Raw genomic sequence first — 15747 nt, 5'->3', positions numbered from 1 at the left:
CCAATAGAAAATGTAATCTCCAGGCAGATTTACTGGTGGCATGTTAGAGATGGTAAAAACTGACAAAGGACTCGGTGTAACCTGCAAAGGAGTGATCGTTAGCTCCCAGTGGCTAATGGTCACTCCTTGGCCGGCTACTCTCCTTGACCTCCGGTATATCTGCCTGAAGATTATGGAAAAGGCCGAGCCAGGAGCCTGGTATGAAGGCTAGGCTAAGATTGTTTCCAGGTGGTCCTGTCCGTGGATGTCACGTCTCATGCCTCGCGTGCGAATGGCTTAACGCCCCCTCGGGATGTTTGACCTTTCTTGGCAGGGGACAAGTTTATGTAATATCTTGGGCGGTTCTGTGGACCCTGCTAGTGCTACCCGTGGGAGAGGATTGAGATGGGTATGTGAGTCCCCAGGTGAGCAGCCATTATTGAGGTCAAGGGTTTAACTGTGAAGTGGCTATGTAGACACTTAACTAACCGCTGTACAGAGGTTTAACATATATTTTCGTCCCTTGTCATGAACACACCGAAAACAAAAAAGACATGACCATAAGATAAGTATAGCAATATTAAGATTCATGTACTTCCCTCAAGTGGCGGTGTTGATATAATCGGGCAATCGTAGTCTGTACTTGGCGTTTATTCCCCTCGGAAATTGTGACAGGTCTCTTGTTCAGGATTTAGACGGGTGTGGAAAATGAGCATCTGGTGTCGTCATTTTGATCAAGGGTTTAACTGGTATTAGCTTTTAAGCCCGTCGGTATGTAGCAAATAAGCAAGTATGTAGACATTTAACTATACGATAGTAATATAAAGTTAAATGCAAATTCTTGCCCGTGAGCTAATTGCAGGTAACATGAGAGATTTAAACCATGTAAAAACACAATATCACAGTGTTTACTCTAGTCTAAAGCTAGTTAGTTAGGTTTGATCCGTTACTACACTGAAAGATCCCCCCCCCCTTGAACTTGATTTCCATAAAACAAATAGAGCAATGTTAAGATTTGTAAACTTGCTTCACAATTCTAGTGGCGATCTCGATATTCATGAACGCCAAGTTCAAGGCCACCGACTTTTCATACACATATTGTGACCACATGCATGTCTTTTGTTGATACAGCCAGGACATACTCTTCTTCTTGGGTGAGATTCTAGTCAAAGTCATGGTGCCTTCTACAGTCTTGCCGAACAAGATCGGAAACAAGAATAGGTTTATGTAGACCCTATGTCGGCGACCACGGAAACATTATCCGACTTTTCAGCTTTTCTCGTGGTTTATCACGTTAACAAGATACCTCTGGGTCTAGTATGTTTCATAGACGACATTTCCCCCACGTCTGTCCTCCGGTCACACGGCATGTTTGTGCCGCGGGCAACTCGCCTCAGGTATTTAACCAGGGTAAATAGTTTACTCAAGCAAATATCAAATGCCAAACCAGCCAGCAGTCTATGACAGGCACGTCTTACACACAATGTTTTATAGACATAAGACCAGAGAACCGAGGAGGGCACAAACCAGAAGAAACCTAAACCCGTTCTCCGCTGTCAAGTTGTAGAAATAAGCAAATCATTATAGACGATTAGCATGTACCAGAACTCTTGGTGCACTGAAAAGAAATTGTAGAAATTGGCCAAAATAGGTGGAATATTTTGTCAAAGGGGGGTACAGATAATTTGTTTACCAAAATCGTAACTGTATGGCCACCAAACCGAGCTACATCTCCTGTTTTCCCACGTAGCCATGTAATAGTAGTGCCTATCCTTTTGATAATTTTTGTTCCGCTGGAAAAAAACTCTTTCAGTTTACTTTAACGAAATGTTGTGAAGAAGAACGTTTAGGTCTTCTTAAAAACTTTTTTTGCATACTTATGTATGGTCTCTGGGACACGTACATTTTAAGAACATTTTATTCTTTCAAGGACGGTTGAGAAAGGAAATTAACAGAGTCACCTCAGAGCTCTCAAAAATATCCAGATAATTTTACACTCACAACTGGAGAGGTAAGTTTAGCACGCGTGTTGCCAAAGCTAAGTTTGCCGAAGCAGTTAGAAGTTAGGTGAGAAGTGTGGCAGGGCAGCCTGGGAGTGAGACGGTTTACGGACAAAGTTTTGCCGGAATCAGGGGTGCTTCAGGCGGAAATGGGAACTCTCATCGTCAAGTAAAGACCCTCTCCCAGCTGACTTCCTTGAGACGATCCTGAAGTAAGTAATCCAATCAGCCTCAGTCCCCGACCGAAGTCGGAACCTCACTACTTGAGGGTTAGAAGTGGGGATTCCGGAGATTCCTGTGCGCGCGCCGCCCCGGCCTGACGTCAGCCCATGCATGGCCCGGCCCAGAATGGCAGCTACGTATTAGGAAAGGCAAACAGATGCCTCGCTTCAAGTCACAGTCGCCGTGGCCTCGTTTCTACAGTGCCTAGCGAGGAAAAATGGCGACCGCTGTAGCCTTGGTAAGTGCTGAGAATTATCTCTGTGTGTATTGTGATCTCCGCTAGTTTCACAGATCTGCTTTCACTTAGAGAGAACCTTGGGTAGCCCGGGGGCAGAGGGGAAAGGCTGAGCGGGCCTGGACGCGAAAGGAAAGGCATCTGAGTGTGCGACATTCTAGGCATCCCGCCACAGTTACTCTACGCTAAAATCGGATTTGATTTTGTACCAGGGGAATACAGCCGCTATATACACTCTCTACCAAGCATGACTTTACTAACTAGAAGAGTCAACCATGGAGATCGCGCCTCGAAAAGCTGGGCGGCCCCTTGTTGGGTAGGTACAGGTACTGTTTACCGCTGTGTCAAGTGCTGTATGGCCGACAAAGGGCTTTATTTAGGGGCTCTTGATTTCCGATGTCGACCGCCTAGGGTTAATCATTGGATATTTATGGCCCATCTTGAAATTGGAGGTTCGATTGTATTTTCATATCAAGTGTAGATCACTCGCATCGTCTTAAATGTCTCCGGTTTCATCCGTCGCCATGTCCTAACCTCACGTAGTTTCTGGCTTCCTAAATTATAAAACTGGGAAAATAAACTAAGTGCAAGCAGACGTCGTTTGTCTTATACAGTAAATGAAACTTGTTTGCGGAAAGTTTCGTTTTGGGACATGGATTTACCATATAAGACCGTAAGGCCGTAAGATGGTTTGTGTAGCTTGAAATCCTCCATACTGACTGAGCCAACCAGGGAAGGGGTCCGTTCTGTTGTTTTAACTTCAGGAATTCGGCTGGAAAGACTTTGGCTGGTGAGAGAGATGGTCTGTGGTGGTGGGAGGGTTTTGCCGGTAGTTTTGCCGGTCATAGTGCGTGTGTTATTTTGGGTGAGACATCGAGCATGTGTGGACTGCAGCTGTGTGTCACGACGAACCGGACGACAAAAATAGACGGTAGAATTTTATCCGCACCCAGTCACAGGAGACTAATCGGTGACGAGGAGAGGGCCAAGTCAGAGCAAATAGACCAGAGTAAACGGTTTGGCTCGGTAGTCAAAGGACATCTTTGTCTCGTCGAGTTACTTCACCTGACACTCTTGCCTTCAACCGTGTCCGAAAGGTGCGCAGGCAGGGGCATGAAGAGGGTGTGTGGGCACATGGAGGTTAATACTGTGACTGCTGTCACTAACTGAAAATTTGGCGGGGGTCATAAGAATCAGTAACGGATGTAACATGATATCTGTATTATCTTACACAATAAAACACAATATAGAGAGTGAGAAGTGTACAGTACAGAAAGTTAGATGCGACACACCTTAAGTTAAAAGGAAACTTTTTGTAAAAGGAAAAACAGGCAGAAATAATATAACCGTGCACATCAATACCCGTCGGCATCAATCTGTATGTTTTAAAAGAGTGACGATGCATCAAATGCAAAAACTACAAAAACACGGGTAGTAGTATCAAATATCAATCATTAATAATGGTTTAAGAAGCAGACTTCAATTTTTCGCTAAGAAAGATGCTGAAAGCCTGGACATGTGTAGTATGATTAAATTGAACTCAAGCATTGAATGTCAGGTGATACCTCTATATGTTCCCAATGCTAAAGGCTTGAGAAAACGTTACACTCTTGATTCTGATATCACTGTAACCAGTTGTTATCATCCAGAATGTTCTGATAACTAAATATAATCCATTACGTCATGATCTTGTGAAGCGGCTGACGAACAGGAAGTAAACAACGCCTATATTGGCGTTGACGCAGACCTACCGGACTATATCGGTTCGAGGTCAAACCTACCCTGTCACCACGGTATAAAAGCGCAAAGGACTACGCAATGCCCATGAGAATAACTTGGATTTTTACTGTAGATGTTTCGGCTCCTGTGCTTCTGACAGGTTAGTGATAACATGACCTACTACTTTCAGCTGTGACAGAACACAGCGGTTAGTCTAGTGGCTAGGGCCTTTTCTCACTTGTTGAGTTGCTTGTTTTGCGCTCGTCTATGAGCCATGTCATCTACTTGTAAATCTGATAAGAACATGCTGCCTTTATGTCACTGTGTACAGTGTATCATGTCTTCATGTATATCAGTATCTTTGTGAATTCCCCTGTGTGATATTGTGTCTGTGATTTTCCGTAGGCTTCAATTGATGACGTCTCTCGGAAGTAGTTTCGGTCACTCGTCGGGAGAGATTCGCGCGCCGGACTTGGGTCTCGTCATGGAGAGCCTCGAGCGGGACTTGTCGTGCCCCGTGTGCCTGGAGATGTTCAACAAGCCGGTGCTGCTGCTACCCTGTCAGCACAACCTGTGCCGACACTGCGCCGAGGACATCCTCACCAACATGGGCGGCTGGGCGCGCTACGGCGGCTCCTTCAAGTGCCCGACGTGCCGGGATCAAATCACCCTGGGTCGCCAGGGACTAGACGGTCTCAAACGGAACATTCTCGTGGAGACGATCATTGAAAGCTACCGAGTGGCGCAGTCGGCGGGCATCAAGACGGCCCCTCCCGGCGGCGGGGCGTACTGCAGGGACCACAAGGACGAGAGGGTGAACCTGTACTGCGTGACGGACGAGAGGCCGATATGTGGGCTGTGTGTCATCGGACAACACAACCAGCACAACATCATCGAGCTGCAGACGATCTTCAAGGAAAAGAAGGTCAGCTGAATTCCTGAAAACGGCCTATCTCTAAACATAGCCCAATAAATCCTCACACAATCCCCAAGCTGTAGAAAAGGCACTGGATACTTACATGTGAAATGCGACGTCATATCTATTGTAACTGTTGATTGATGCTGCCCATGCTCCGACTTGTAGTGCAGAAATGTGTACAACACGGCAATGTTGATACTGCTGTTACCACCTAACGCTGTTGACGCGATAATACAGGCGAAGGAAGTAAACTGATACAATTTACAGCACTAGTCTTTGAAATATACCTCTGTGGTCGTAATGATCAATTTTAAAAGGTTTCCTGTAAGTCTTAATCTTGCATAGTTACCTGGCATGGCTTAACTTTGTATCGTTTAATATGATAATCCATATTATATCATACCACATATCATGTTGGTGCTTTCGTTCATGAGTGTTCGGTATACGGTAGTGTCTTAGTTCTCAAGTCTTGCTTACTCTGTACTTTCACAGGAAAAGATAGAAACGGAAATGAACAGACTTCAACAGAAGAACAGTGATATGTCCAAGGAGATGTCAGACATACAGGCAACTTTAAGGATAATAGAGGTAAGTTTACTCAGTACTCTGTCACATCAACGCAAAATATGAAGGAATGATCTGACTTTGTAACACACTCCATGTTGTCCAGAAGTCCAATCGGATATCCATTGCTAAACTTGCATCTTTATCTTTCAGTAATATCTTACTGTCACACATGCCAACGTTCGGTATCCTAGCAACCCATGACGCCATCGTCTCCTCCATTTCCTTACAGAACTGTGACTAACAGCGATGATCCTCCAGCTTCGACTTCGCACTCACATGTCATTAACGGCTCCTGCCTTTCTCAACATTAAATCACGCCTCAACCATTTTCCTTTTTTTTCAGTTCCAATGAATTACCCATATAGCGAAATTTCTGTTCGCCATATACATCGTCATCAAAGATACATTGAATGCCTCATTCAGCACGGACCACTTATAGATATTTGGCTGATTTTTGCAAGCATGGTTATGTCGTAGTATTTAGACAAGTGAGGGGTAGGCGTAGAGGCGTAGATGTAGACGTAGTGCCGCAGACCCGCCGTCGCGTGGTGTGGGGAATCCCCTGACACCCCCTCACCCCGCGACACCACTGCTCTCGTTCAAGGGTGATCCCGGCTCGCGAAGGAAATTCAGATCCATTTACGGACTGCACGACGGGGCAGACGTTGAAGTAAGTAGCGGCGAGCTACATGTATCCAAGGTACACAGAGTCGTAATAGACAAACAGACAAACAAACAAACATGACCTCGGAAACCGAATACATTTTCCTTATTTCCAAAATCGGTCCTCTTCCCCTCAGGTGTACATGTTATGACTTTTATTGTTGAAGACGTTCATGAAGTAGTAAAATGTACAAATGTAGGTATTCATTTGATATTGACTTGTCTTAATTGTTGTCCGCTGTATTATAGATATATTTAATTAAAAAATCAGGGAAGAGTTGTTCATATTGCAGGCTTAAATGTTGAAACTCTAATTGTATTACATAAGTACATATAATGAAGACTCAAAATATCGGTCCTGTTTACAATTTGTGTATCTATTTGTTTAGTTGCTTATTTTTCAGACCCAGAAGCCGATGAATGACACATCCTTTTCTTTCAGCTAGATTGATCATCAGGTCGTGGATGCGAACACGTAGTAATGAGGAGTCATACATTTCATCCATTATTCTAACCTCTGCTCCTTGCTACTCACAGAGTAAATGTAAAGACACGAAGGCAAAGTTGCTATCGGAGTGCGAGTCGCTGATCACGTTGATAAACGAGCGGAAGGACGCGCTGGTGGAGAAGCTGGAGAAGGAACAACGCGAGAGTAGCCGGACGCTCAGGGAGCAGATAGCCTCCAGACAGACCCGGCTCGACAAGTCCAAGAAGACGGCCGCCTGGGTCGAGGACATGCTGGGCAAAAAGGACGTCGCGCAGTTTATACAGGTGCGTACTTGTATTTTATTCTCCAATAAAGTACGCATCCCAGTTAGAATACTGAGATTTAGGGCAGGTCTCAGACAGATCTGTGGGACTGATCAGTAAAATGTTTTCCCCAGGTTATTTTGCATAGACCCACTGTCATTGGTACTATACGTTTGGGAGAGGGGGTTAAACCCCAGTGATCCTTCTGTGATGTCAAATCTGCCACATTGGAGAGGCTCGTCCAATGAGTAAACCCCTCATATCATTTAGATTCCTCTGTGGTTTAAACAGAGTTTTAGAAGTTAGACTGTGCAAAATTCTTCCCTATGTAAAACCGAGCAGACATTCCCAGTCTAAGGAAAGATAGGTCGGAATGTGTCTGTGAAGGCTGTCTGGTATCTAGGGTCGCGTCTCAGCCCTAACACCGCCGTCATGTCCGGGATAACAGGCTGGCGGGATGTTCCACTCAGTCTGTGGGTTGGAAAATCAGATTTTGGATCGATTGCCATTTTCAGAATGTTTTAGAGCCAGAGAATGACAGATAAAATGGCGTAACGGATCATTAGGCAACGTGTTATTTTATGATGCATACATTTCGACTTTTTGACAACCAAAACCATGTTAAAAACGTGAAAGTAAAGAGACCTTACCATGTGGATTAGTCGATTTCGCAAGCAATATCATATATGTTGATATATGAGTATAGTGAATGAAACGTTGTTGATTTCTTGTTTGCACATCACAATGTTTGGTTGTCGTGGTTTGGCTCTCGATCATGAGTTGTACAATGCTACCTGGTAGAAATGATCAGAGATAACGGAAGTGTCGACCCATTTGGACCTTGCAATCCAATATGGCACATAAATGACAACTTCAAAGAAAGTGATACAATGTTGATACCTGTGAATCTGTGATCATTGAGTTCGGGCTCTCAGGTTCCGCTCTATATACTTACTTTAAACATCTACCACGAAATAAGCAAACACCTCAACGTCCAAGCGATGGAAATTTAAGGCATGTGTCCTGGATGCTAGAACTCAGTAACCCACACTGACTACCACCTTGAAAACGTATTTTGGCAAAGCTATATGGAGAACCTCGACCATGCATGTCGTGGGACACTAACCCCCTCCCAAAAGTAGTCCGGCAATGTAGTCCATGTAGCTGCTAATGGGGGCAAGGCGTGGATGGCCTTGTTTTGCGCCTGGAGTGTTTCTGCCTCGCTCACCCTGCAGTAATCTCCCACTGTAGCGTGGAGAGAGGGGCTGACGAGACACTGGTCGTTTGTGTTCCGACCATGTCTTCCATATAGGATTACGGCATACCTGAGGCGACTTACAAAATAAAGACAGTTGTGTACTTTTCAGTCCTTTCCAAAAGGACCATATTTGCTTGTTGACGCTGTTCTATGTTTTGAAATAGTCACAGTGAATAACGAAACATAAGACATGTGCCTGCAATGTCCACATGAACATGACGCCAATGTTTCACAGAAATGATACTGATTGAGAGTCAGATTCTAAAACGGATTTCTTGGTCGAACCCGATATTTCTGAAATTTCTGACGGTTGAGACTATTAGTACATCTGTTCACCGCAAATCAAGGTTTCAATAATAGATGCATTTCTTTTTTAATCCCAGTGTCATCTTGGCACAAGAATTGTTGACAAGACCACTTGATATCGGAGAAAATGCTCAGTACGATATCATGTGGAATCAATATGTGACACAGACAAGGGGGTGGTACAGTCGAAAGTATGTCAAGAGTTCAAAACAACAACATTCGAAGATAAGATATTGGTACAAACGTTGCTACACATATTGATGATGACACACATTGTGTTTCTGGTGGTAGTCTTATGTTACAATTCTGTATGATAATGTTAAATGTTCTTATCTCTTTTCACATCGTTCCTGACCCGAGCAGAATGTACCAGAACTTGAAGAGAAGTAAGTGCGTTGGTTGATGAGTGTAGTGACTCTTTAACCTTTAACCTTGGTGGCCATGACAAATTTTAACTATTGACGTTTAACAAACAAGACAAGCGTCATGGAAAAGGGAACATCGCCACTGTTGTCATATTTGACGTATGTGTAGGTCATGAATTTTGTCAGGTCTATCGCATCGTCAACATTCCATACACATGACGGTAGCTGTCTCGTAGCCTCCAACTGTCAAGCATGCGCAAACGATGCTCGGTGAATGCGGCGCTATGTAGCTCTCCCATCCCTCAGCTGAAAAACAAGGTTGAGCTAGTCTATCATAGAGTGACAGTGACATCAACACATTACAGCTGGCGTTCTCACTTTCTCCTCACTGGGAGATAAACGACCTTTTAAGATTCTTCTTCAGTTCTGACGCTGTCCTTAAGTCAGCCACCTGTGATCTATCTGTGTTATGCTATGACGTTGTTTTAGTCTATGACGTGGTAGTTGACATTGTTGCGGCATGAACCACCGTCTATAACAACCTGGAATGTGCGGTTGGACGTGTCCCAACCCAGCCCCGGTAGCTAAACATGGAGTTTTTCCTAGACCTAGCACAAATTGATAGATTTAGTCTTGTGTTTTTTACTCACACATGTCCTTTATTTGTGTTACAGAGTGTGTTTGAAAGCTGCATGGCGTGACCTTGTGCGCCTTAAGTTACTGCATGGGTGACCTTCTCCCCAGTCCGGAATATTTTCCGCTGGAGAGGCACCAAGCTGTCGTAGTAGATGGATAACATGCTTCTTACTTTACACTAGAAAATAGGTTCATTATACACACAGGGCTCGAAACCGTCCGTAATTCACAATAGGCTGTTCATATGATTTCACAGCACACATAGTTTGCGTCAAAGGGTATTCACTGTTCATTAGTATGACAATTACCAAGTTTGTCATTGAGATCAAACGGCGAACAAGCAAATTTGTCATCGTGAAGCAGAAGTAAGGTCTGTCTCAGTATCCAGGCGTTGCTTTTTATTCTTCTTTCTAGTGGTCCCTGTGTTTGCATAGGGGAATGGGAAATGCCCTCAAAAAACACATGAAATACTGAGCCGGGCCCTACCTCTGCTTGGACATTAAAGATTCTAGCCCTGTCTGGTATGATCTGTAATGATGTGATGTAAGCCATGCTGTGTACGGGTGCGTCTTTGGGGGATGGTGTGTGGGTGTATAACATGCCCTTCTCGTTCCTCTGCTTCCTCTGCATAAATATGCTAATAGCCCAAAGTGGTTGATGGTCGTTAAAATATATTTTCGACCACTAGCTGAGATTGAAAATTGTAAATGGTTTCTTTGACATCGGAAAGACCGGCTTCTCGTGGTCCACCGGTCTCTTTCTTTCTCTTTCATTGTTTCCCCTTTCCTTTATACTGTTGTTTGACTTTCCGATGTCACAGGGACCATACATTTCGTACTGATGAAAACCAACATCATGTATCCAACTGAAAATGAAAAATAAGATAAGATAAATGATGACACATGCGAGAAGTACAACTATCGGGGTCCCACCAACAACTTTAATTGCATGAACTGTTTGTCTTTCATAAAATGGGCCACAATGTAGATCAAAGCTAACCTATGATGTCTACGCGTTGCAGAATAAGTAAAGAGATCGCACAGGAGGTGGAGCCCAGGTCGGAGGAAGCCGAAGCCATCATCCGCTGGGATGTTAACTTCTCAGCAGAGAGGGAGCTGATCGGCAAGATGGACTTCTGCCAAGGTGCGGTGCTTACAGAAACATCCCCCTCATTACTGACACCCTGGCGTGCTGCCCATTCTGGATAGCTTACCTAGATGGTGTGGAAAACACTTGTCATCATTGTCCTGTTGGGGATACAGACTGGCTGGTCTCAGCCTGTTTAACAGTGAGCAGGGTCTAGACATTGTGAAACAGATTATTAGTCGCAGTCCTAGATGGGAACGAACCAAAACCAGCCACCAAACTACATACCCTTGAAACCCTTCAAAGCTGAATTCAGCAAAAAAATGAATCACGCCAACGTTCTATGCACTTACGTATCTGGACGACCCCTTTAATGATTAATATGTTGATCATTCAGTTTTAAAAATTACGATCGTTCGAAAGAAATGAAACTCTAACGAAGACACTTTTTGTACACCGTAGGTGAGGAAGTCCCTTTCCAAGACTTGGTGGCGAAGTACGTCAAAACTCCACTGACGAACGACACCGAGGACGACGCCTGCTGCGCCGGCAACCGAGAGGACGACGCCTCCCCGTCTCCGTCCACATCGTCGTCCTCGTCTGACGGGCGGTCTTCCCTGCTGGACACCCCGAGGAGACGGGATTATCGGTCTGCTGATCGTGATTCTGATTATTCTTCTCTGTCGTCTTCCTCTTATCTTTCCCGCTATGATTCCCGCTCTCGTTCTCCCACCTTCTCCTATGACTCCTCTACCCCTCGCACTGCCCGTCGCTCTTTCCTTGACTCCCTGTCCACGTCCTCCTCGTCTCGGTGGTCGTCCTCTCGAGACTACAATTCTATCCTGTCTCGGTCGTCCACCCGGACCACGGCTGCGGACGACCTGTCCATGTCTCCCCGCCCCGCTCGCAGGCAGCTCCGCCGCTACACAAGATCGCACACATCCTTAGACACATCGTCAGCAGATCTTTCAGATTATAGAAGTAGTGTAAGAGGACTTATCGGTGACATTAGGAATTCGTTAGATCGTGATCGTGCACGTGAGGCTGACCGTGACGATTCTTCCGACTTCAGGAGTTCTCTGAGGGACCGAGGCTCGTCGGCCCTAGATAGAGCCGACAGAGCAACGACCTCCTCCCCGGCAGATGACGACTTTGGGAGCGCCCTCAGGGCGCGCCGAACGGCCGCAGCCTCTGCGTTAGAGAGAATCGAGAGAACGACTGCGGCATTGCTTGATGATGCTTCAGACTACCGAAGCCCGAGCTCGTACAGAACAACCTCAGCCCTGGACAGAGCCAACTCTGCACTGGAAAGGGGTTCTTCCGCCCTGGAAAGGACGTCGGCGCTACTGGAGGGAAGAAGGGCCGAGAGAACGGAGAGAGCCTCCGCCATTCTTGGAACAGAAAGAGATAGAGACAGAGACAGAGACAGAAATGAGAGCTTGTCAACTTCTTCTAGACATGACGATATCGACACGTCTGCCATGTCGCTGTTGAGCCGGAGTGCGGCGCTGAGGAGGTCGGCAATGGCGCGACAGTCTTCATCGGAAACAGCAGACGCCGAGGCAACATCGTCCGAAGCAAGCAGCAGATCTGCAGCTGGAGGATCAGGTAGGGATTTTTGAAAACTTTCTGTATGACGTCTTATCCAATAGTGCTTTTAGGCTGACAGTACCACTTTTCTCTCCTTTTAGAACGCGTTAGAATCTTCAGAAGGAGCTTTTGCTGAGGGCAGAGAAGTCTACGTAGATCTTTAGCGCTGCAGGCAGTAGGTCAACGTTAGAAGGCAAAATTACATTTTATTTAGTTTTCGCTCCATACCAGTATACGCCGTCTACACGCTCACATATCCTTAGACATTCCCAATCCCCGATCACGTCCGTATCCTTCCATGTTCTGATAACACGTTCGGTTACAGCCCCAGAAGCCCCAGAAGGACCCGTGACCACTTCAGATACTCCAGCAGTTGTCCCCCCAAGTGACGTCCCATCCAGTACTAGTGAAAAGCGAGGTATGCGGTTGCAACGTGTTCCACTCCCTCACTCTCCGTAACATTCCTCAACTAATGTCGTTGTTTTGTGTGTGTGTGTTTGGATGTATCCTAGATTCCTTTCCACTTACATGTAGGTTTCTTCAACCAGACTTAATCTTCATTTCTCTCTTGATTTTTTGTTTGTAACAGGCAGTAAGGTTCATGTCGTTCGTAGTAAATACAAACCATACTACTGCATCAACTAACTTGTAGACATAGACTTTCAGTTATATAGATCGTTAGTATCAGTTCTAGTATCTTGATATCTACCCAAGTTTATGAAATATCTAGCACGATCAAGGAAGGCTTCTGACGATAGAAGCCAACTCACAATCACTATTTAGAAGATTTTAGTCGGACATTTTACATATGGCAAATTGCATCACCACTTGGCATTAATTGATCCTTGACGATTTCTACTTCTATCGGAGGCCTCCCTTGAAGGACAATACCTAGGAAAAGTAGGAAGTCCTAGAAAATTTGAGGTTTTCTTTTTAAAGATTTTGTAACACTTTCCTGGCCTAACGGCAATTGTTTCTAGGACGTCGTCCTCTGTATCGCTCTTCTCGACCATTGAGCAAATGTGTTGATGATTGTGAGTTCCTCATCCATGCTGTGCAGGTCCGAGTGGGTGAGCAGAAAGAAGACCTAACGTTACTCATAGATGCTTCATAGGTAGAGCATTTGACGTTACAGTGACACCTTGACATATCATTAACCTCATCTAAATAGCTTTGATAGGCCGTGAGATTGGAGCTGAACTTCACAAATATCAGGCGACAACATACTAACTGTTCACCCTCTATCTTTCGTCTGCTTGCGTTAGCGAAGAGATGGTCTTCATGCAGGTCCTAATCATAACTGTCTGTCTGCTTTCTTGTCGTAGGTGTTAGATCTAAGTACACTAACGCCAATGTTCTTTATCAGATCGCAAACCGAAAAGATGGAGGCTGAACGAAATGATGAGCAGCTTGAAGTGAATTTTCTTCATCCGGAGCTTTGGAGAGTGTCGCACCGTCAGAGACCTTACCGGAATAGTGTCCACCTCCGGGATTATTTGTTCTTGTCTAAGAAATAAGACTGACTGGGTCTTTTGTTGACAACTCCTGGCCAGGTTTGCTATTCCGATTGGATCCCAAAACGGCGCACAGAGACCTGAAGCTGACGAACGGCAACCTTACCGTGGAGTGGGACCCGGACTACGACATCGACGTAGAGGATAGTGTGGAGCGATTTCTCGGGTACAGCGTGGCCGTGCTGGGCGACAAGGCCATCTCGTCCGGTCGCCATTACTGGGAGATTGACGTGAGCGAGAGCCGCACCTACCGCATCGGTGTGTGCTCCCGAGACGCGCAGCGGGACAGCATCATCGGCAACACCGAGGACGGCTGGGTGCTGCGCCGCAACGCTCGCGAGTACACGCTCCGGCACGACGTCAACTCGCCCGTCCGACTGGCCATGCAGCACGACCTGGACAAGATAGGAATTCTCTTAGACTACAACAGAGGCGAGCTCGCCTTCTACAACGCAGATATCGGACTGAGACTGCACACGCTGAAAGCACACTTCGTGTCTCCGATTTGCCCGGCATTCTCTCTGTGGGACGGTGTCGTCACTGTGGTCTCCGGATGTCCATGGCCAGACTTCCTTCTGAATTAACACAGATAAACACTTTACTTGATTAACTAAAGAAACCACCTTTTTGTATATGCTATACACAAAGATTAATTGATATTTTATGCCAAACACCACCCTGTTGCATTGGGTCTGGATTTTTAGTTGGGCACTTGAGGTTTTCATCAGCTTTCGACTAGAAATGCTGTAGGCAATGCTGCAAAGGAAACAAACCTTAAGCATTTCACTTGCGATCAATGAGATAGGGGTATCATTCTCCAGACCATGATAGCCTCAGTAATAAGTGATATCTAGGTCCACGCAGCTGCCTCGTTGCTTTAGTCTAGAACTGTAATGTTACTTCTCAAAGTAGAAGAAGGAAAATTACTTTGTGTGAACCACTAGCCTTTTCTTAAGCATGTACAAAAAGAACATAAATAAAGCAACGTTAACCAATCTAAGAAAATCGTCAATGTAAAAAAAATAAGAAACAAGAAACAACTATCCTCAAACCCTTGCATTTGATGGGGGTGACGGAGAATTCAGACAATGATGTATTTTTTCATGATGATAGCAATTATTTTCACGATATGTACCGACTACGAACGTAGGTGTGTACTGATGTAACGTTAGTTGAAGTAACTGAGATTAATCATTGAAGAAGAAGATGGCAGTACCGAACACACGAACCCGTCATGTTCAGGCCGCCATAGTTGTCTGACTTGCCGTTGACCTTGACTCTATCACAGTGTGTGTCCTGACTGTACCGTGCAAGCAGACTATGAGAAGCACACGAAGCAGATGAGAGTGCAATAGTTTTGTCTGAAATACGTGCCAAATAAAGACAAACTATTCCAGAAGTTGCAGATAGGAAAGAGCCTGTAGTGTGAATAAGGCGATATAAAAGGAAGACCGGTCTAGACCAGATATGTGACGCCATTATCAGTTGTGTGTGTAAAATAGACATACTTAGACATTCATATCGATGGAGTCTTCAGTAATATCTAGAAGTTACTTCTACTTTGTGTAGAGATCGTGCATACATTCAAATATCTACATATCGTTTTTCTTATGTTTGTGGTGAAGTACCTATCACAACAATGTATAACTATTATTGTAGCCGCATCGCCACATGGAAATGACAGACAGACCAGTATCATGTTTCACTGACGCTGCTCATGAATAGTAACAAAATCCAGTGACAAAGCAACATTTTTCCAATCTTACTGAACCTATTTGCTGATACAAATCGTTCTGGAGATGCAGCGCCTGCCTGTCAATTAGATACTGGTGAGTTTCCACAACTGTACCCATAGCTATCTGTATCAAAAGCATCACCATTTGGTGATATCTGCTATCACTGCTGTCAAAAAAATAAACTTCTCATTTCAGATAACCG

At 45.0% G+C, this 15747-nt stretch overlaps 1 protein-coding gene across 7 annotated transcripts; it reads left to right on the top strand.

The window, feature by feature from the left end:
* Positions 1–2254: 2254 nt before the first annotated feature.
* On the top strand, positions 2255–15741 carry LOC118411674 (serine-rich adhesin for platelets-like). 7 transcript variants are annotated; one of them, XM_035814190.1, is made up of 11 exons: positions 2552–2752; positions 4561–5080; positions 5567–5662; positions 6246–6311; positions 6842–7075; positions 8982–9004; positions 10641–10762; positions 11168–11354; positions 11778–12313; positions 12621–12713; positions 13849–15741. In XM_035814190.1, exons 1-11 carry the CDS (start codon positions 2712–2714, stop codon positions 14391–14393), a joined length of 2463 nt encoding a protein of 820 aa, XP_035670083.1. In that variant the 5' UTR covers positions 2552–2711; the 3' UTR covers positions 14394–15741. The 7 variants fall into 7 exon arrangements, with proteins under 7 accessions (XP_035670053.1, XP_035670091.1, XP_035670047.1 ...); XM_035814160.1 differs by lacking the exon at positions 2552–2752 and adding an exon at positions 2255–2439 and having other exon boundaries at positions 11168–12313; XM_035814198.1 differs by having other exon boundaries at positions 2542–2752; positions 11168–12313; positions 13662–13986.
* Positions 15742–15747: the final 6 nt, after the last annotated feature.

Source organism: Branchiostoma floridae, chromosome 1 (assembly GCF_000003815.2).
Source record: "Branchiostoma floridae strain S238N-H82 chromosome 1, Bfl_VNyyK, whole genome shotgun sequence".
Classification (NCBI taxonomy): Eukaryota; Metazoa; Chordata; class Leptocardii; order Amphioxiformes; family Branchiostomatidae; genus Branchiostoma; species Branchiostoma floridae.
Note: the sequence above shows the minus strand (reverse complement) of the source record. Positions and strands in the feature narration are given on the sequence as shown.